The 23,209-nt window shown below is 35.4% G+C and overlaps 1 protein-coding gene across 3 annotated transcripts in view; it reads left to right on the top strand.

Annotated features, from left to right (window-relative positions):
- BMP2K (BMP2 inducible kinase) overlaps window positions 1-23,209 on the top strand; it is a 124,126-nt gene that overhangs the window by 86,396 nt on the left and 14,521 nt on the right. For 2 of the 3 annotated variants that reach the window (XM_040480328.1, XM_040480321.1), the window contains exons 10-15: window positions 638-798; window positions 4,798-5,012; window positions 6,299-6,397; window positions 7,388-7,572; window positions 12,048-12,205; window positions 19,148-19,258. In XM_040480328.1, coding sequence (XP_040336262.1) covers window positions 638-798; window positions 4,798-5,012; window positions 6,299-6,397; window positions 7,388-7,572; window positions 12,048-12,205; window positions 19,148-19,258 — 929 coding nt within the window. The remainder of the gene's footprint in view (window positions 1-637; window positions 799-4,797; window positions 5,013-6,298; window positions 6,398-7,387; window positions 7,573-12,047; window positions 12,206-19,147; window positions 19,259-23,209) is intronic. The other variant, XM_040480335.1, reaches the window with a different exon arrangement.

Below are 23,209 nucleotides of genomic sequence, written 5' to 3'. Positions count from 1 at the left end.
GTGTCTTTTAGTGTCTCTTGTTTTCAAACCTATGCTTACCACTTTGACCTCCTGTGTCTGTGGCCTAAACTAAGTCCTAGTGGGAAGAGTTTTATATGATTTCTATTCACTGTTGTTAAGTAAAGCATAAATATCCAAGAAGTTGAATGTGAGCAGATGGTTCCACCTGCTGAAAATTTGGGCCCCTTTTTGTTTCACATGCCCTAGAGCGCCATCTTTTTGTTCTTGGGCCTAGAGCCTAAGGTAAGGGAGGCTGTTGTTTGTATCTTGTTTTTATTTTTCTGACTGGTTCACAGAGCTGGCTCTTGATTTGGTCCAGAACCTTATGAGAAGGTTTATGTTTGTGTCTGCTACTTCATTTCCTTAAGAGCAATCCTGTATTCTTTATCTACCAGCTTCAGTGGCAGACTGTGAATGGTAGCATACTGAGTTAAGGAAAATGGCTAGGTTTATTTTATTTACTTTCCTATCTTTATTAAACATCTAATACTTGGGAATGAGACAGGAAGAGGCCGAGAGGACTAATATCATCAGTAATAATTAAAATGCATCTGTTGAAATAGATGCTTTATAGGACAAATAGTAAATTAGAAATACTGCCAGTATTTAGAATGAAATGTGTATTTTTCTGTTGTAGAATAACAGATACCATTGGACCAACAGAAACCTCAATTGCACCAAGACAAAGACCAAAGGCCAACTCTACTACTGCCACTCCCAGTGTGCTGACCATTCAGAGTTCAGCAACACCTGTTAAAGTCCCTGTTCCTGGTGAATTCGGTAGCCACAGACCAAAAGGTAATAGCAGCCCTGCCAACCTTGTCACCTTTACAGTTAGCTTAAATCTTATGGCTTGATATTCCTAGGAATATAAATTATTGGCAAACTTACTATTGTGAAGCATATAACTTAATGCTTTAAGAAACTTTCTACTGATGTCTGATAAACTCAACTAGTTTTTCCTAAAGTTGTAGGCAAAAGTAGTAACATACTGGTAATATAGAAGTATGGTATAAAATGCTTTCAACTTGCTTATCCATAGAGTCATCAGCTAGTAGGGTTTGAGGTTGATAATAAAGTTCTAAGAGTATGGAAAATTCTGTATTGTATTGGAAAGGAGGAAGTTGAAAATTTAGCCTTAAAAAGTTATATGTCTTTCCACTGCATCTAGAACCTTGGCAGAGGCATCTAGCTTAGGTCGTGTGGACATTACGACACAGAAACCTGTCTTCTCATCTGATTTTGAGATTTGTTTTTCTAATCTAAAACATCCTCAAAGCATTATGGTGCAGTGTAGTACCTAAAGAAATTTTTTCCTCAAGGAAATATCCCTAATATTAGCTAGTAAACTTGTTCTCTCATGGGTCTGGGGATATAACTTGAAGCCCCATCTTAAGAAAACCCTGTTTTGCATTTTATTTCATGATTTAGGTGTTTTGTTTTAATTTTAAAATGTTTTTATTTAAGATGTTTTCAATTGGTATGCTCTAATGGTTAAGAGCCCACCAGTTTGAGTCTCATGAACCTGAATTTGAGTTCTGTTTTTCCCATTTCTTAGTAATATATGTTATAAAAATTTTGGTACCTATTTGATAGGATTGCTGTGAGGATTAAATAACTGCTTAATATAATCCCCTGTCCTTACGAAATGTTAAATATTAGCTACCACTATTACTGTTAGGTGTATATTCAGGGAAGATAATGTTAATGTTACCTGACACGTTGCTGCTTACTCCTGTCATGTCACTCAGATGGGAGGATTGTTCCATGGAAAAGAGAAATTAGGGGAAGTTGAAGCCTTTTGTGTCTGTTTCTTAGCCTCACTGTTCTCTTCTGTAAAATGGGAATAACACCTATTTTTCCTGTTATAAAGAATAAATGACAAGGTGTGTGCTATCTGGAAGTTTCTGTTTCATAGTAAGCATTTAGTGTTGTTTTTTTTTTTTTTTTTTTTTTACCATTTTGGGTTCGAGATCTACTAGTCTTCTCTATGATGTATCAATGCCCTCCAGCCAAAGACCACTTAGAACACACTTGTATATGAATAAATTTGGTTTATTACTCACATATCATGGGAATCTGTGGTGGTGTCTCAGTAAGATGGAGCTTGAAAAGACTTATTGAAGGATTTGGGCTTGTTTTAGGTAATTCTGGGGGAAGCTTGAAGAAGGTGGGGCTTTGCTCTGGATTGAATGCTGTCAGGAAGCCAGGGGTATGATGTTATTAGGTATCTTAATAAATCTTACTTCTCTAGAAGGAGGGGAGCTAAAGTTCCAGCTAGATAGAAGCAGTAGTCAGCCCTATTCACCAGGACAGGGAGAGGTTTGGTCATTTTTGTGGTTGTTTCTGATTTTGTCAGGATTCGGTCCCCTTGTCCTGATCTACCATGGTCACAGGAAGCCTTGTCTGATGTTAGTGTTCTGTGAAATTGTTGTTTATTAGGAGAACACCAAGTCTAGCTGTGAGGGTCGGGCCTGCTCCTATAGCAGGGACAGCATTTCTTTTTGTCATGCTTCCAGCTTAAGTTGGAAAAATAATACTCCTTTCCCCCCCCCCCATATGTGCATCTTTTAACTTTTCCCCCCATTAAAAATTATACAAGAAGTGACACTTAAATATATTCTTTTAAAATATTCAGCACAGTAGTTTTCGGGGAAAAATGTAAAAGTCTCCGTTATTTTTTCTGTAGAGTAAACGAGCAATAGGTTAGTATGCTTCTCAGGGTCCTTTTTTATGTTTTTGCATGTTCATATATAGATACAAATAATTTATGTTGTGTTTAGCATAAGTAGATTCTTACCATACATAGTTCTCTGCAATTTGATTTTTTTTTTTTTTAACTCCTACAGTTAGGAGAGCTTTGCACATCAGTGCATATAAATCTACCATGTGTATTTTAGTAGGTAGATTATGTTCTGTAGTATGAATGTATCATAGCTTATTAAACCATTTAGGTTATTTCCAGTATTGGTTGTTATTAAAAGTATTGTGGTGGACATCCTTATAACAGACTCTTTTGATTTCCATGTTGGAGTATTTTTTCTGAGGAAGATATTAAAAGGTATACTCATTTAAAATTTGTCAGATTGCCATCCAAAAAGACTTCAAAAATTCACACTGAACAACAGTGTCCTTTGATTCCTATCCTTGCCAACACTTGATAGTATTGGTTTTTTAGAATGTTTCCCTGTTTATAGGTGAAATATCTTTGTTTTTATTTTAATATTCCTGATTAATACAACGTTTCAGTCTACTGGCCGTTTGTTTTCTCCTGGATTATCTTTTGTAATTTTCTGTGAGATTGTTTTGCTTTTATTTATTTATTTTTTTATTGCCCTGAAGATTTGATTTTTCTGTATTCTGAGTACTAGTTCTTTGCTAAATATATTGTAAATATTTTCTTATAGTTTGTCTTTAATTTTACCGGTGATTCCTCTTAACTTCTCTGAGCCTTAGTTTTATCATTTGCAAACTGGGCAATAATAGTATGACGATTTAATGATATACTTGAAAGCATTGTTTCCATGTAGGATTGCTGTGATGTTTATGATTTCTCTGGTGCTCTGTGGCTTTGGCTAGAGAACCAGGGAACTTCCTTTAGATTGCTGTCACTAACGTGAAGTCACAGTTTGTGAGGTGAAAGGTGAGCCTCGTGAGTTATTTTATGATGATTGCTGGTGTAACTGGGCTTCACTCACAGCCATAATGTTCTATGGTTAGACATCAAGGTCCTAAAAGACAAATAACGCTGAGGAGCTTAACTTTTCAGTACTCTACTAAGTGGGAAGAAATATACTTAAAAGGCTAATTAATGGTGGTTATGTCTGTGTGGTACAATTATGGTTTTAATTTTATTTTGCATATTTTTATAAATTCAAAAATAATTGCAGTCAACATGCATTTTCTTATAATTGGGAGAATTAGAATGTTACAAAACTATTTTCATAGAAGTGTGTTATATTTAAGGCCTAGGAAGTTTAAAGATATTGGTGAAAAAGAATCTCCCTCTCCTTCCTTGCACTCTTCCTCTTTTTCCCCCTTAGGAATATATAGCTGCATTTGAATTTATGGTAACTCATTGGAAGAGACTACAGAAATTATAGTATATCACATTTCTTCTTTTTGATGTTGTGTGTGTCTTTCTCATAATTCCAAAGTTTATTTATAGGATTTGCCTTGGGTGAAATTTATGAAGCTTATAAATAAATATCCATTTAGGAGGCAGTATTAATAGATTCACTAAGCTAGCATTTATTGAGCATCTCTTATAAAAAAGATTCCTTAAGGCATTAACAGATCAATAAGTCATCATCCCATCCACCAGGGACCCTAGTTAGGAAATAGCCATGAAAACAATATGTGAGGGCCGAATGAAATGTTATAAACTGAGTGGAACTATTAGATAAAGGAGCAAGGAAGAGAGATTTGAGCTAAACTTTGAAGGATAAGAAGAATTGCAGTGGGTGGCAAGTGGCATTGTCGACGGAGAGAATCATATTGGCCAAGACACAGACCTATGCCAGTGTATGTGATAGTTGAGAAGCAAGAAAGAAAGGATGTGGCTGGTGTGTTGACAGATATGAAAGAAGTGTTTCTAAGATGTTGACTTGGGCAGAGTTGTATTTAAGATTACAGTAAATAATCCCTTTGGACTACATGCATATGGAAGTTTCTGTGTTACAAAATAAGGATATAAATGCCTTGGTAATGTTACTGAAATGAGTGTTTAGAAATCCAGCCATTTTGTTGAAGTCTTGAGTATGTTAACCTGTGTTTCACATGGAAACCACTTTTTAGGAGCACCGAGACCTGGAAATGGCCCCGAGATTGTATTGGGTCAGGGTCCCCCTCAGCAGCCTCCACAACAGCATAGAGTACTTCAGCAGCTACAACAGGGAGATTGGAGATTGCAGCAACTACATTTACAGCATCGCCATCCTCACCAGCAGCAGCAGCAGCAGCAGCAGCAGCAGCAGCAGCAGCAGCTACTTCAGGATGCCTACATGCAGCAGGTAATTCTTTGGTTACTGTGGATACGGGAGTAGTGTTGTGAAATTCATGTGGCTGTTGAGTATCAGGGAGTTCCCTTTCATACACTGGGCACCTTCAGTTCTGGGTCCAAGTGAGCACTTTGCCCAATTTCCTGATTATTTTAGTTGCAGTCTGTGAGATTCTTAAGAATATTCTCTTGAGAGGCACCTGGCTGACTCAGTTGGTTAAGCGTCCGACTCTGGGTTTCAGCTCAGGTCCTGATCTCATGGTTTGTGAGTTTAAGCCCTGCGTACGACTCTGCGCTGACAGCACGGAGCCTGCTTGGGATTCTCTGTCCCCCTGCGCATGTTCTCTCTCTCTGTCTCAAAATAAATAAACTTAAAAAAATAACATTAAAAAAAGAATATTCTGTTGAAATAGATTGAAATCATGGCTTTATGAAGCCAAAAATGTTCAGTCATTGGACATTATGAATAAACATGGTTGTTTATGGTGAATGTTATCTTTTTCAGGTTATATTTTGAGTTGAGAAACAGATTTATAACATTATTACTGGAAGGGTGATAATTTAGGCTTTCAGAAGTAACATTATCTTGGGATTTTGTTCTTTTTGCTTTTTTTTTTTTTTGGCCAGGGTGAGAGAGAGTGTGTGTGTGTGTACGAGTGGCATTTAGAGTTGGAAGGGACATAGGAAAAAATGACCTTACGTTCTATTCTGCCCTTTGCCTCGTTAGGACCTACAAATTTCTAGTTTCACTAAACTATTTCAAATTTAATGACTTGTCACAATCATCCTTCCATCGTTTCTGAAATGTTTTTGAGCCTATTAAACGCATGGCACTTCTCATGGATGTCTCATCTTCTGGTCTTGACTGATAGACCCAGAGCGGAACATAGTTAAGTAGACGGTGCCATTGGATGGCCAGAAGATATCATTGAAGGGAAGATGGAGGAGATTAGGAATTTACTATAATGGGTCATGGACACAAACTAGGGTTTTCATTAATTAGTAAATGTGTTTGGGTTTAGTTTTCTTCCAAACATCCTTAAACTGTGCTAGGAATAGTTTTAGTTGAATCTGTTATGTTTCATTGATACTTTTGAAACCCAATTCCAATAAGCATGTGTAAGTTGTAGTCCTTTACTGACTGTAGCTATTTTACTTTGGTATTTGGACCACTGGTACCCATAGTTATGATGTTAAGATCAGTACTAAAAAAAAAAGGCAAAACAAAACAAAAAAACCAACTATGGCACAAAAAAGGCACAAGTAATATTGATGAGTTTCTTTGTTTTTTCATTGTAGTATCAACATGCAATGCAGCAGCAACAGATCCTTCAGCAACAGTTTTTAATGCATTCAGTGTATCAGCCGCAACCTTCTGCATCACAGTATCCTGCAATGGTAAATGTTACATAAGTTGTAGAAATTTCTGAGAATACATTCCAGTGTTGGAATTCACAGTATAAATGGTATTATTCAGAATTTAATTATTCAAAATTAACCCAAGTAGGTTAATGAACACATTTTTTTTTTAGTTTTATTTTTTATTTTTAAGTTTATTTTTGCAGGGGGAGGAGCAGAGAGAGAGGGAGAGAAAGAATCTCAAACAGGCTCTCCTGGCACAGGGCTCAATCTCATGAACAGCGAGATTGTGACCTGTGCTGAAATCAAGAGTCGGACCCTTAACTGACTGAACCACCCAAGTGCCCAATACAGTTTCAACAAAGCCATTCGTGTGTTCCAAAGCAGTTTTACATTGGTTTGAACTGTAGCACCTAAATTTGGCACGTTGTAACTGACTGATGGTATTTTTCTCTGATCTCATGGTATAAAGGAAATGATCTGTTTCCCATGATCTTTTGTCATATGTCTCTTTCATTTGGCACATATCTGTTGAATAAAAAAAGAAACCCAAAGGAAAATTGCATTTACTTCAGAGAATAGTGTGACTTTTTAAAAAATTTTTTATAGCAACTGCTGTTCTAGTGACTGTAAGCTACTCCATTGTCTTTTTCTTAAACTATTCAAGTGAGGAATTTAAATCCTGCCAAGAGAGCCGGGCTTTACAGCTTTTTTTTTTTTTTTTAATTGAGGTATAATTGACATAACATTATATTAGTTTCGGGGGTAAATGTAATGACTTGATACTTGTATATTTTGCAAAATAATCACCATAATACATGCAGTTAAACAGCTTCTTAAATAGACTTATTTTATCTTGCTGAGGTATTCCAGTAGCAAGCTGCTCCTTCATATATAAATTGTTTTTCAGGCTTCTGATTTTGTTGCCAACGTGAAAAGGAAGGAGCAGAGTAACTAGGTGCGATGCTGACTGTGCTTTAGTGACCTGGAGCAAGTGCTGTTTTGTGTAACAGGCGTTTCTTGTTTCAGATGCAGCAGTACCAGCAGGCTTTCTTGCAGCAACAAATGCTAGCTCAGCATCAGCAGCCTCAGCAACAGGCGTCTCCTGAGTATCTTACCTCCCCTCAAGAGTTCTCACCGGCCTTAGTTTCCTACACTTCATCACTTCCAGCTCAGGTTGGAACTATAGTGGACTCCTCCTACAGTGCCAATAGGCAAGTGTTTTTCCGGTGAATGCAAAAGAAATTATTGTGGAAGTGGGTATACATGTGGAGTGGAGTCACTATGTGGCTCCTGAAGTACTCCAGAGTCCATGTCTCTGCAAAGTCCCCCTTTTTGTCTTACACATCCTCTCTTTCTGTTCCTGTGCATCCCCATCCTTCCTTGCATTTCCATTAGTTAAGTCTGCTGATTGCTATTTGCAAGGTAAGGCTTAGGCAATATGCAGCAGCATTTAAGGCTAAGGAAATTAGTGGCTTATATGTTAAGACATTCTTTGTAATGTAAATAGAAACAAAACCCTGACAAGCTACTTTAATATTTTAAAAAAGTAATTCTTGTAGACAAGTTAATTTAGCTTTTTCTCCTTATATATTATTGCTTTGAATTAATTAGATAATATTTACCCACAGATTGCCTAATTTGGTTTACTTTAAAGAGGTACAAAAAATAATAACATGTCATTTGGTTCTTTTTTAAGATAAGAAGTATAAGGTTATTGTTACTACAGCCTTGTACATTTTGGTATTCAGATACATTGGTTAGTAGTTATTTTTCCAGGATAATTCATATTGAAAACATTACAGTAAACTAAAGAACGGTGGCATAAATGTTTTCAAACTCAGATTTGAATTGGGGAGTGCTTCAGGATTTTGTAATGAAAAAATCTCTTGGCCATTATGAATACTTCCCAGTATTTCTGGATACATAGAAGGAAGTAGTTGTTAGAACTTTGGTTACTGGAACACTAAAGAAGTTCTCCTACAACACTATTTAAGGATATGATCATTAGCTGGGAAAAGGTATCTGCAAGCTTTGGCTAGGATTTGGGCATGAGAAATATCACTGAGCATGTCAAGAGAGGAATAAAGTATACAGTTTGCTGTAGTACACCTCCCAGCCTGTGTGTGTGTGTGTGTGTGTGTGTGTGTGTGTGTGTGTGTGAGAGAGAGAGAGAGAGAGAGAGAGAGAGAGAGAGAGAAGGAGAGAAAGAGGGAGAGAGAGAGGGAGAGAGAACAAATGGATTTATTGAAGTGTTTTCCTAAATTAAAAATTGAGGTGCATGAATTAGGACAAGTATGCAGAGCAGGGCATAAGATCAGAGGCTGGTTTAAAGATGCAGATTGGTATTTGCCAAACCATTTGTTATTTGCCTACTCTGGTTACAGTTTTTTGATTTAACCACATACCATTTTTGTCTCTAATAAATTAATAGCATTATTGCAAATAATAGCATTAAAACAAATCATATTAAACATTTTAAACATATTAAAACTACTAAAATCTATGAAACAAAAGTACTAATCTGTTACATTTACAAAAAAGATATACCTAAAAAATAAGTCCCCTAGGGATAAGAATGGAATAGTTTTATTCTTTATTAAAAATAGGATATTCTCCTCAGTATTGTTTAGTTTAAGATACTGATGAGATTTATATTAATTTTTTTTTACTTTTGATGTTAATGAGCATAAAAAATGTCAGTTATATCGTGTGTGTGAGTGTGGGTGTATAGAGCATATATATTATGTATACTTTGTATTCTAAAGGATTGCCAACCTTTGGAAACAAAGGTTTGTCACTGATGAGAATAGAGTCCTGCATTGAAAATCTGTAGGAGAAAGTTCTTGTTAGTGTTCCATTGCATGTGTACTATCTAAACTGATTAGTTATAAAGGACGATGAGTATCTAAAGATATATGAGGCCCAGGTAAGCATGCAGGGTGCTGAAAGCTATGACTTGTAGCTCACATAGCATTGCCTACTTAAATCTCATCTCCAGTGACACTGTTTATAGAATCACAGGTGTGATGTGTTTGGGAATTTTTTTTTTTTCCTAATTTCTGTGTAACTTTAGAAAAAAAAATTGGTTTATCATCAAAATCCTCTGCATACTCCAGTTTGGGAAATATTGAATTGGATATCTGTGAAAGTGCATAAGACTCGTTTTAACTCCACCCCTGTGAAATTATGTATTGAGGGAGATGGGAGGTTGGAGCAGGAAAGGGTAATGGTTAAATAGGTAGAAACAGTTACATACTTGGCAGATATGAGCACTAGTTTCCCAGAGGAACAATTCAGTTGCACTTGGGGCCTTAATGTTACTTTGTTAATATTTCCATTTAATATCAATCTTTACCAAAGATATGTTGAGTATAATATCTTAACAATTTAAAAGGTCATCTGTAAGCAAATATTCCTGCTTATAACTAGGTCAGTAGAAGGTGAGAATTGGGTTAAATGTTTGGCTCTAAATGTATAAGAGATGTTTGAGTAGAAGATAAGAAACCGGTAGTTCCTTAGACAAAGGGAAAGGTCAGTATCTTGGTTAGCATGATTATTTCCTTTACCACTTAATCTGCTAAAATTTCTACTCTTCCATTGTGTTGATATATCTTTAGTATGGCTATTGGAGAGTGTTACCATGATGTATTCAAATAATAGTGACATAAACATCAACACATATATTATTTTACTTTTTATGGTAAATTGCCCTGTTGTATTAGTTATTTGTTGCTGCATAATAAATTACCCCCAAATTTAGTGTTTTAAAACAATGATAAACATTTGTGATCTCATACACTCTTTAGATCAGGAATTTCGGAGTGGTTTAGCCCTATGTTTATATCAAGGGAAGGGTCTCTCATGAGGGTACAGTTAAGATGTTTGCCTGGAGTTGCAGTCTGCTGAAGGCTTGGCTGGTGCTGGAGGATCTTTTCATAAGATGGCTCACTCAACATGGCTTAGGGCAGGAGGCCTTCGTTCTCTGTCACATGGATCTTTCCAAAAGGTTGCTTAAGTATTCTTTTTGGCAAAGCCAAAGACTGTTTTGAATAAAGAATTATTTGTTCTGGTTTGTTCAAGAGCAAATGGTCCAAAAGAGAGGGCAAGAAAGAACCTGTGATGCCTTTTATGATCTAGTCTCAGAAGACACACTGGTCCTTCTCTGCCATATTTCATTTGTTGGAATTGAGTCACTAGATCTAACCCAATATTCAAGGGCAGGGTAATTCGATTTTGTGCTTTGAAGGGAGGAGTGTCCAAGAACTTAAAATAGATGTATTTTAACACCTATTTAAACCATTGGTTAAGGTGACACGCCTCATTGATTTATAGTCTACCAAGAAGAATCAATGAAATCATCCAAAGAACATCAAGAGGAGGATAGGGATAGGGAATCAGAAAGTTCTCAAAGGGATCATTGGCAGGCAGGAGGGAGAACACCTATTTCTGTTTGAGTTCTAGCCTCTCTGATTTGTGTTTCAGGGGCTCTGAAAGTCCTTGAAGGCAGTTTTGGAATTAGTATGAGATTCTGTCATGTGGAGGCAGGCTTAGATATTGGCAGTTGATGCGTTCCCACCATGAGTTCAAAACTGAATTATATTTGATTTTAAGATAGCTAAGTCATATTTACTAAAAAAGACTATCTACTTGTTGGTAAATTACTATGTTTTTGTCTAGCTTTCAGTAAGTGTTTACACATTCCTTTCTTGGCTCAGCTATACTGTACAGGCTTGGACTAGGGGACTAAATGGGCAACTTTTGCCCTCTCTTTTCAAGATCTGAGTGGTGGCAGTGGAAGTAAGCTCCCAAGGGGAGAGTGTATTTAGGGAGATGAGTCAAGGCTTGCAAATTTGAGGTACTTTTTTAGAAATGCATGGAGATTCTCCCTCCATTACCAATGTTAGAATATCTGGACCTGAATTATGAAACAAATGTGACAACTTTGTTACATTGCCTTGTACCTGTGGTATATTTCCAGGCTGGGGTGACTGACAGGTACCAAGGGATTGTCAGGTTAAGAAATCTTTACATTCTCACCTTCTTTTAAAAGCCAAAAGGCCTATTAGATAACTTTCATAAAACCAGTGGTCCCAAGCTCCAGCTATGTAGATACTTTAAATACCATGAGTTATTTATTAAGTAGAAAACAACCGTCATCTAGTTCTAGCTAATACATAAAGCAGTCCTAACAGTTCATGTTTTCTTGGTAGCTGTGTAGAGAATGCCTTTGTCAAAAGGAAAATTATTGTGGTGTTCTCAACATAACCAGGGCATAAGATCATATTCAATAGTGATTTTAGAGTGATACTGTTTGACACGGCAACTGATTGTCACTTTAGGGCTGTTTGCTATGATGATCATAATATTTATTGAGTGCTGATTTATTTTTCTAGATACCGTTCTTTTTGTTTTATACGTATTAACTAATCTTCTCAGTAACCTTATGGGGTAGATAGTTACTCCTGTTTTACAGATGAAGAAGCTGAGACAGAGAGAGGTTAAGGAACCTGCCCAAGGGTACACATGGGGGTGGTTCAGATCCCAGGTAGTCTCCTTAATCTGCCATTTCCATCATAATAAAAGGATCTGCTTTTCTAAGTATTTAGAAAGTATGAAGTAGGGCACTTTAGAATTTTTAATTCTAATGTTTTTTTTTCTTCTTTCCCTCTCTTAATTATTACTATAGGTCAGTTGGTGGTAAAGAGGCAGTTGCAAATGTTACAAGTCAGAAGAACATCAGTAACCCACCTGATATGTCAGGGTGGAATCCTTTTGGAGAGGATAATTTCTCCAAGTTAACAGAAGAGGAACTGTTGGACAGAGAATTTGACCTTCTGAGATCAAGTAAGGGACACTTGAAGGCTTACTTTGCTTCACAGTAATATAACAGCTCTATAATAATTCAGCAAGGCCAAAGACTGTTTTGAGGTGGTAAATAGAAAATTCTTTTTGTGCATTTGAGGGCAAAAATCAGGCCATCTTCTTTTATATATACTATCTAACTATGTTGTGTGCATTAGAAATCAATTGCTTGATAGTAGCTATTAAATCCAAGATTGCTGATAATAATGCTGATTCCTAACACTTAAATACTGCATAACTTTGAATGTTAAATTCAGAATATCTCTAAAACATGGAAAATTAATGTTCAAATGAAAAGGGAGACATTAGTATCTTGCTTACTAATCATTTTGCAGCTCTGTTTTCTTGCACACTCAGTAGAAGATATTGTGGGTCTGAAATGCCCTTTGAAAGTGCCTGAAAGAAAACATGGGCTACTACATTATGTTAATGTTTTGTGATGCCCTTTCATTGAGTCCTGACATAAAAGGGCTGCTTTGTTGTCCTGATATGGCAAAAGATAAATAAATTATTTTCCACTTTAAATCAGATATCTCAATGTTTTTACTTGGAATCCTTACCTTTTCTTAAATTACCTAATATATATGTCAAGCCTCACCACACGTATTTTAGAAAAGTTGTTTTTTGGAAGGTGGGTGTGTGGAATGTTTTCAGAAGGTTGCAAAATAGGAACAAGAAGCTAACCTCTAGAGTCTGTAGATAATTTTCAGGTTTTGGAGGCCTGTGTGTGTGTGTGTGTGTGTGTGTGTGCGCGCACGCCTGTCCAAGTGTGTTTTCCTGTTTTGCGTGTGAAAAGACAATCCAAATGGTCCCTAGTTTTAGTTCCTAGCTTCTATTTTATTTTAGGTAACTGGCTTTATGAGAACACTGATTAGATGAAATGCTTTCTTCCCAACTGATACATATTTTATGTAAAATTTTTATAAATTCCCTGAATTCATGAAAGACTACTTGTTTAGGATTTAAATTTGTATTCTTCATATTGGTTATATGCTTATGAAAAATTAAGTTGATGATTAATGCAGATATAAAAATGAGCTTTGAACCTTTAATAAAGGTTTGTCAACTCTGGTAAAACCAAACTTACATCTTTTAATTAAAAAAGTTTTTGTAAACCATGACTGTTTTTGTTTGGCATTTCTAGTATACTTTATGTTGAGTATCCCCCAGAGACAAGTTTTAAAGAAGGAAATGAAGTATCTCTTTCTTTCGGGGTAGTGGCAGGGAGACCCAGGGATTAACCAAATCAATACAATTTATGGGGTTATTTTGAAAGCAAAAGGTAAAATTAAAATATTCATTTTAGTGTGTTTTGACCCAGGATGGTAGCTAAGGGTTTGCTAAATCAGTATTTTCTACTCTTTGGGTAAAACTCCTCCTTTTTTTTCCATCAGTGGATGGAAGGGGTAGAGTATTCTCTATCTTATAAAAATGTGTTATTCTGAGCATCTTAGAATTTGTAATGACAGCCAAATTTTACTTACTTCACTTAGGGAAAAATGGCATATAGTATATTCATGTGTACATAACTTCATAAAATTTGGGGTTAACATGTAAAACTCTTAACCAGCTATTTGCTTTCAAACTTCAAGATCAGGTAACATGTAATTTTTATATGTATCTGTGCACACGTGTCTGCCAGAGTTTAGATTTTACTGCCCTGTTGATTATGGAAAGATAGTAAGTTCCAAATGCAAGTACAGGAGGAGCTTTATCTGAAGGTCAGACTTTGGAGCAAGTTAGCCATTTGGAAAAGTGCCTAGATGGTCCCTGAGCTATTGAAACCACTGTCACAGGGCTGCCACACTCAAATTGGCATATAGCACCAGAAAACATATGAGGGTTCTGATACTTGGCAATGCCATTTAATTAGGTTGTAATCTCAGGAAAGGGACATAACTGCTGTCTCACTTCCTTGTTTATAAACTGGGTATAATGATGCTTACCTCGCAGAGTTATCAGGAAAATTAAATAATGTCTTGAAAGAGTCTGGGCACTCCATAAATGCCACCTCCCTTTCCTCATCTTCAGTGGAAATCATAGGTTCCATCTTGAGGTTATTGCCCTTTAACCAGCATTTAAAAATTATATATAAACTATCAGGTTTAGAAAAACCAAATTAGAAGGGACTTTATGCACAAACAACATCAACAGCAGAAATGACATGACAGCAAAAGAAAAAAGTCTGTCTTTTCCTTAATAATTGATAGTTGTAATAATGGTGTTCAAAAAAGGTGAAATATCTTTAATAACGCTTATAAAGAAATCATTAATGTATAGAATATAGTTTAGAAAGATTTCTTTGCAAAGTGTTACTTAACTGTAATATATTCAGTCCTCTTTAGCACCTCTGACTCACAAGCAATAAGGTATCTAATATTTGATCCACTTGACAAGGTCTAAATTTCCCTGCTGCATAGAAGATTTCATTCAGAACCTTAGGAGTTTCAGTGGAAGGCTAACAGTGTAATGAAAGTTAATTAATTTTGGTCATTACTAGTTGGTTTCTTTGTTGTTAAAAACTTTTTGTAAAATAGTAAGTAAATTATTGATGCATTTGAAATAGCAAATTTTCCTTTTTTCTCAGCACAGATTTTACCAGCTATTTTCCAGACTCTTTTTTGAAGTAATTTGTATTTGGTTTGTGATATGCTTTCCATTGAGAAACTGAATACCTGTATATAGGCATTGCCCATGTAATGATTGTTCAGAGTAATACATTGCCATCTGAGGTTTTATTTTTAAGATGGTACATGGTTATTTATTTTTTAAAAAAAGGATAATTCTGTCTAGGAAATATTTTACTTGTGTGTATTATCCAAAAGGTGATTTAAGAATCATATATTTTGACATACCAGAATTCTAAAATATTAGTAGTTGGTAACAAAAACTTTTTTAGTGATCTTTAATTAAAGACTACAGTTGTCGGGGCACCTGGGTGGCTCAGTCTGTTGAGCATCCGACTTCAGCTCAGGTCATGATCTCACAATCTGTGAGTTCGAGCCCCGCGTTGGGCTCTGTGCTGACAGCTCAGAGCCTGGAGCCTGCGTCAGATTCTGTGTCTCCCTCTCTGCCCCTCCTCTGCTCGTGCTCGCTCGCTCGTTCTCTCTCTCCCTCAAAAAGTAAATAAAAATTAAAAAAAAAACAATAAAGAAAACAGTTGTTGATTCCATATACCAGTTGGCAAAGGGATTTAACATATAAAATAGACCAGATTCTTGCTTTTGCTTTCAGTGTAACTGAATATTATTTATGGTTCAGAATTTTTTGTCTGTTCCTACTTAAAATCAAAACATTAAATTAAAATTAAGCATCATGAATAAAGCTGATATCAGTGACATTTTTTAAAGTTAAACTTGTATTTTTCTTTGTCTTTTGTACCAAAATATCCAGATTAGCATGTAAACTTTAGAAATCTGTGATAAAATTTAATACATTAAACACTAATTAGAATACAGGTGTTTGCTTTGGGAAAATTTTTAACTTGCATTTGTTCAAATGGTTGTGTAGCTCTGCATGTTAATTAAAAGTAATACTTAATGGAATATTATTTTTGTTGATGGCAATTGTTTGTTTCTGTTTAAAACCGTGTTACAATAACTAAAAGGAAGAAGAGAAGAAACCACAGACTATGGCTGCTTTGCACATTCCACCGAATGTGTTCTTTTTTTCCTGCGAAGCCATGGAAGGATATAGATGTAAACATCTGTATTAGTTTGTTGTAAAATACTAACTCTTTCCATTTTAAGCAAATTCACATTTATGGCTGTTTCTTCAGTGCAGAATAACAGAACTTCTCAAATATATTTGAGTAGTTTCAGAAGTATCAGGTGAAGACTGTACTTGTAAAATTTATTCATTAACTTTTTGGCTATTCAGTCCATTACCCATATAAGCTGCTGAGTTAACTTATCAGGGTATATTAATTTTCTGATGATGTTGTGGAATATACTTTGATTCTAGGATTTTTAAATCCTGTATTTTTGCCCTCTGTATCAATTAAAAATCCTGAAAAGATATGTCTTTATTCACCTACATAATTCTTTTGGGAAGGCAGGAGGAGGTAAGTTTCTTAATATTGGGCAAATCAAGCTCAAGTTTTGCTCTAATGTACACCAATTATTTGAAAATGGATTTAAATTCATTTAGGGGTGACTGTGTATTTGAAAAGTATTCCTGTATACCTTTTCATTAGCTTTCAATTATAGGTAATTAATAATTTAAAAAATTAACATATGTATTTATTTGTATTTTGTACCCTGAGATCTAGATTATTCTGTGAACTTTTTTTTTAATTAATATTTTAATGTTTATTTTGAGAGAAAGAGAGAATGTGTGAGCAGGGAAGGGGCAGAGAGAGAGAGGGAGAGAATCCCAAGTAGGCTACGCTCTGTCAGCACAGAGCCTGATGTGGGCCTCAGTCTCACGAACCACAAGATCATGACCTGAGCTGAAATGAAGAGTCGAACACTTAACTGACTGAGCCACCCAGGTGCCCCTATCCAGTGAACTTCAGAAATTTAAATGATTTAAAAAAAAAAAAAAAAGTCCTCCATGGAAAAATTGATTCTGTGTTTTATGGAACAGTGAGAACATGATTCATTTTATAGTGAATTTATTCTGATTTCTGTTTTGAAATAATTGGATAAATGAACTTTGCATATAAGAGTGTCTCCATATTTTAAACTGTGAGACTCACTGTATAAAAAATACTGATTTATCCCTACACGATAATGTTTGTACTCTTGTCATAACTACATGGTGCTGTTTATACATTTATGTGAATTTGCCATAGATTGATGGAGATAATATACCAGTGCATGAGGATTCAAAGAACTTTAGTGGTAACTTTGCATTTTTATGTGCTGGGAACCATTGGTACAGTACTGGTTTATAAACCTGGAGAGCACATTAAAGTGTAGATTCTCAAACTCCTGCTCAGATAATCTGATTCATTTCATTAGGTTTGTGGTAAGGCCCAGGTAACTACATTTTATACAGGAATCCTAGCACTTACAATGCAAGTGGTTTAGAAAGGAAGTTTGGTCCTAGTTTAGACCTAAGTACTTGCATATACTGTCTTGATTTTCAAGAATGAGGGATCTTGGATATTGTTATGCTGTGGCTGTCACTCTGAGACAGTCTCTTTCATCTGTCCTTTCCCACTTCCTCTTTTCCTTTGTCCTTTTCTTTTCTGTACCAGAATTTTCATTGTTATCCACTGCAGTATTGGATTTGAAAAGTAACTCTTAAGTTTTGGAACTTTTAGTTTGTGCATAAATCAATGTTCAGTTTGTTGTCTTCACAAAATATTTATTATTGTATTACCAGTGAAATTTCAAGTAAAATTTTAGTCAACCCAAAGTTTCAGGTGGATATTGCACAGTTAGTTTAGCCATAAAAGCTGATAATTGTATCCATTCTCATAAGGGTATTTAAAGAATTCTCCATAGCAATAATTAAGTATAGTTAGGATATTGTCGACTGTAGGGCTTGCCTTCCTGAGTGTGCTCCCTGGACCAGTAGTATTGTATCACCTGGGAGCTTGTTGAAGTGCAGAGTCTCAGAACCCATCCCAGAACTGTCCAATCAGAATCTGAATTTTAATAAATCCCAGCTCACTGGAATGCACTTTTAATTTGAGAAGCACTGTCCTAGGGTGCTTTCAGTTGGAGCTTTTTGCTTCATTCTGAAGTTATACTTCATTTTTAGGAACGTCTAATTATATTTGGATTTTCTTTGCGTACCCTGCAATGTCTTAGGACTCAAATGAGTCCCGCAGAATTTATCCATAGGGTTTTTAAACATGAAGGGTATAGTCCTAGGAATGCTTACAATGCCTGAAAAAACAGAATGGGTTCCTAATAGTATACGCTTGATTGCTAAGAATCAGAGGATAGGGAGACAACTTACAAAAATTGAGAAGTTCCCAGCTGATCAAGTGCCTGTGATACGCAGTTTAAGAGCAGAGCAAGGTAATCACTACTAGGGAGTTAGGGGACAAGCCTGCCTCTGCAAGAGTCAGAGCCTTTGCTCTCGCGTTCCCCCTGTCTGGTGTGTCCTTCCCCAGGTATCCCTTCCCTGCCTCCTTCGAGTCTTTTCTCACCTGATACTTATGAGTCTATTTATTACTGTCACTTGTGCCCACACCCTTAATTCTTTTTACCCCACACTGCACTTTTCTCTACGGCTTTATTTTTAACATGCTCTATATATTTCTCATTATGCTTATTGCTTTTTTTGTTTGTTTGTTTTTCCATGCCAGCATATAAACTCCAAGAAGGCAAGACCCTTCATTTTGTTTGATGTTGCCTGCCCATTGCCTAGAATAGTGCCTGGCACATACTAGATCACAGATATCTATTGGATAAAATAATATACTCTGTCATTAAGGCTTTTAATTTAATAGAGGAATATCTGTATCTTTCTGTGCATATGTGAATGATAAAATAACTACAAAGTAACATGAGAAATGAACAGTAAGGTAATAAATTATTGCTATTGAGAAATAAGATTTACTTATTTTATGAATAAATAGCCGTTTGCAATATTTTTCCCATATGTATGTTTGGAGGAAGTCTGCCAAATGTGTCTCTTTTTAGTAAGCTGGGTTTTAGTTCAGGTCCAGTATGTTACAAGTTGAAGACAACTGGGTATTTAAATAAACCAAACTAAGTTATTTATTAGGTTAATTGTGTTTGTGATATTTAGCAGTGAGAGGATATTGTTAAGCTTGCCTTGTAGCAACAAGTATCTATTAAGCTCAGGACTTACCCCCTAATACTTATAAAAATGAACTCTGAATCTAATATTTTTCAAAAAGGCTGTTGCTGTGTTTAATTTTATTTATACTGTTACCATTTTTTTTTAATTTAAAGACCGTTTTTATTTTATTTTATTTTTTGTTTCATCTTATTTTTACAGACAGGCTCGAGGAGAGAGCATCCTCAGATAAGAATGTAGACCCACTTTCTGCTCCACATAACCATCCTCCAGAAGATCCTTTTGGTTCTGTTCCTTTCATTTCTCACCCAGGCAAGTTACATATGTAACATCATCATTATCACTAAAAAATACACATAAGAACAACGATAATAAAAATAACAAAAAAACATTTTATTAATATAAAGCCAAAGTAAGAATTAGGTGTTAGTTATAGAAAATAGAAAATTATTTTTACCTTTGCCGTTCTAGTCTTCCTGATGTCATTCTTTCCATTGGGATGTTCAGTTGTGCTTTTTGCCAATGTAGAAAAATGCTGATTTACATAGTAGAACCATAACTGTTTCTTCTTATCTTTATTGTTGGATACCATTGAAAACAATTCATGTATAACATCTCTCTCCTTTTTATGTATTTAAAATACATTCAAAGATATTTTTATACTCAGCTTTTGCTTAAAAATCCTGTGTTTTCCTAAGTTTATACATGGTTTTTTTTTTAGCTGTGTTTAAAAAGTATTACTGATTTTGTACTTGTCACAGTAATTTGGTGACAAATTACTCTTTTCTTCTTTTTTCCTTTAATTTTAATTTAGAATTTAAATACTGTTATTGCCAGCAATAAATATCTGTAGTAATATTTTCCAAGTAATTCCCCAGTTAACACTGTCGAAGATACTAGGATAGAATAAGATCCCACTTTGGCATAAATGGATTTGTGTGTGTGTTCATAGTGAAAAAAAAAAAAAGAGTTTGATGATAGAAAAGAGAAATATATTAGAAGAAATAATGCCTTCTTAGAAGGTAAAGGTTTTGTTTACTATATTCAAGGTAACTGTCAGCCATGTTCTTGCATTCTTTTCCTTGTATTTTTCACTCAGGCAAGTTACATATATGTAATAACATCATTGCTACCATTTAAACATTTAAACATGCACACAAGTGGGGCGCCTGGGTGGCTCAGTCAGTTGAGCATCTGACTTTGGCTCAGGTCGTGATCTCGCGGTTCGTGAGTTCGAGCCCCACATCGGGCTCTGTGCTGACAGCTCAGAGCCTGGAGCCTGCTTCAGATTCTGTGTCCCCCTCTCTCTCTGCCCCACCCCTGCTTGTGCTCTATGTCTTTCAAAAATGAATAAACATAAAAAAAATTTAAACATGCACACAAGTGAGAACAACAAAAGAAACACCTTATAAACAAAAGAAAAATTTTAATTGTAAGTTTAATAAGAAATAGGTGTTCAGGATTTCTGATGAATATATTGAGGCGGTGTTAATACCTTTCAACATTTAGATTTGGTTTTCCAGAACATGCAGCACAATAATTAGGAGTTTCTACATACTTTTATGTTCTCTGTTTTACTCTGTGATATTTAGAAAACAGTCCATATCCAGTTTCTGTTTCTTTCAAATTACCTTTTTAATGAATGACACGACATTAATTGGGGAAGACAGTTTATAGTTTCTACTTAACATGCACATATGTACTCCCTCAAACCCCAGATACCCTAGGTCATGAAGATGTTGTTACTCTTTCCAAACACATAATAATATCTCAAAATGGTCATTACAAGCTGTCAAGAACCTAGGTCTTAATCTGTTTGTGGTAGAAATGGTTTCAGTACTGTTAGCTCTTTTCCACACCCTAGAAGGAGTTCTGTAATCCCTTTCAGGTTTGCACGTAGCTGTGCAACTTCTTTTTTCTTTAAGAGCTTCTGAAAGAAACCTGGTGAAATGGACCAGAATCAGGGACTAGAGTAAGCCCCAATAGTTTGCCTTTTCCTTGGGCACCCTTATTTTGGGGTTGGCCTAGGATTTTTGTCGTTAGAAATATGCTCACAGATTTGAGCTTGATTGCTGCTGGTGTTATTTTGTTTTCTTTTCACTGTGGGCATTTAATTCCTCTGTTATGTTATAAGCTTATCAAGGGGTGGGTAAAATGAATTGTCTATCTTTGATTCCTACCTAGTAGCCAACCCAGTAATTATCTAATAATATTCATTGGATGTATGAAAAAATTCGGGCTATTCCTAAAAATTCAGACTCCTAAGTATTAAGATAGTGATCTTAAAAAATGATCTTTGCTATAAAGGCTATAAATGCTACCACTACTTTAAAAAGTTGGATTTAACAAGGTTTATAATGAAAAAAAAAAAAATTCACTGTCTGCTGTGTCCCTGTCCCTTTTTCCTGTTTAGACTCCTCAGAGATCATTTTTTCACTTCTGGTATTTTAATATATCATACTTACTCTGCTATTTCTTACTTTTTACCTCCAATTTTAGATAGTATGTGTGGACTTCCTAAAACCCTACTCTACCCTCCCCCCAAACACACACAATCACACACACGTTTTGTTCCCCCTAGCCTTCCAGTACAGCTTTGACAAAGTTGTTGGTTGTCCGTGTTCAGTGTGTACATTTTTTGAATATGTAAATATTTGTTACCAATGTTCCAGTGTACCATGATTACATTTCCTTTCTTCTATGCGGTTTTTGTTTTTTCTAGAGTTAATTATAATTATGTTTATAAAAATTTCTGTTTTTATTTCTTTATTGTTTTATGTACCCTGTCATCAATTCATCTCCATTTAGAAATATGAATTTCTTCCCATTTTAAGGTGGCTACCATTTTCATTTTTACCTGGTTACCTCTCATGGAGCTCTGCAATCTGAATTGGTTGTTTCCTATAACTTACCATCCTAGTATTTTCTTCTACTCTCCAGACTTCTGGGCATTCCTGGGTCTCCTCTCTCTTCTTTCTTTGTTAGTAGAGCAACTCCTCTATTAGTTTCTTGAGAAAGTATGCATGGGAGGAAAAGTTTTAAACTTTGCTGCCTAAAAATATATTTTTTTCTGCACAAGCACTTCACTGATAATTTGGCTGGGTAAATAATTTTGTGTTGGACGTAATTTTCCCTATGAATTTTTGAGGCATTGCTTCATTGTATTCCAGCTTAAAAAAAAAAAAAAAAAGGCTTCAACTAGAGGAATATTCTCTATGCCCCTACCCTTTATTATTTAGAGTCCAAAATACCCTTTTTGCGCCTAGTTTTTAAATAGCTGCATGTATTACAGATCTGGTACAGTCAGCCTCCGTTAGTTTGTTCACATAGATACATCTTTCTGATTTGGCACCTTAGTTTATGCTTTCAGACTTTTTGGAAGCTTAAGATAACATTTTGATAGACCATTCTGAAATGATTGAAATCTAGCTTTTCTTTTTATTTTTAAACATTTCCTTATGGGCCAAATTAAATTTTATAAATATCAATTTATGCAGAGGTCAAATAATTATTTCAAGAATATGTTTGGTGCTGTGTATAAGGATAATATCTTCTTCCATAAGTTGATATTTTAATTATGGAATTATATTTACTTTTTATGTCAGGTTACTAAACTATTAGTAGTGTGGTATATCATAATTATAATTTAAAAAGTTCTAGGTATAAATGTTAGTTCTATTACAGATTAACCATGTGATATTGGGTGTTGCCTCATTTCTTGGAGGGGGTCTGTATCTTAAACTGGGGATAATAAAGGGGTGCATGGGTGGCTCAGTTGGGTGGGGCATCCAACTTCAGCTCAGGTCATGATCTCCCGGTTCGTGGGTTCAACCCCCACGTCGGGCTCTGTGCTGACAGCTCAGAGCCTGGAGCCTGTTTCAGATTCTGTGTGTCCCTCTCTCTTTGCCCCTCCCTGTTCATACTCATATCTCTCTCTCTCAAAAATAAACAAACATTAAAAAACATTAAAAAAAAAAACCCTGGGGATAATAGTGGCTACTTGATGAGATTATTGAAAGAATTAAAGAAGAGAATGTTATACAAAGCACATTCTCAGCGTTGTTGCTATTGTGGCTGTTGTTGGTAGTGTTATTAAATAATATTTTTACTACTTACCAAAAGTCAAAATCTTAGTGTTAAATAAGTTGTAGCTGCTATCCAGCTAGTAGTAGTACAGAGTTCCAGTAATAGTAAACTAGTATTCTCTTAACTACTGGTACCTTTAAATATAGTGTAGAATCTGTGAAACTTTTCACTACCAAG

Source organism: Herpailurus yagouaroundi, unplaced genomic scaffold (assembly GCF_014898765.1).
Source record: "Herpailurus yagouaroundi ecotype Mexico unplaced genomic scaffold, PumYag 28, whole genome shotgun sequence".
Lineage (NCBI taxonomy): Eukaryota > Metazoa > Chordata > Mammalia > Carnivora > Felidae > Herpailurus > Herpailurus yagouaroundi.
Note: the sequence above shows the minus strand (reverse complement) of the source record. Positions and strands in the feature narration are given on the sequence as shown.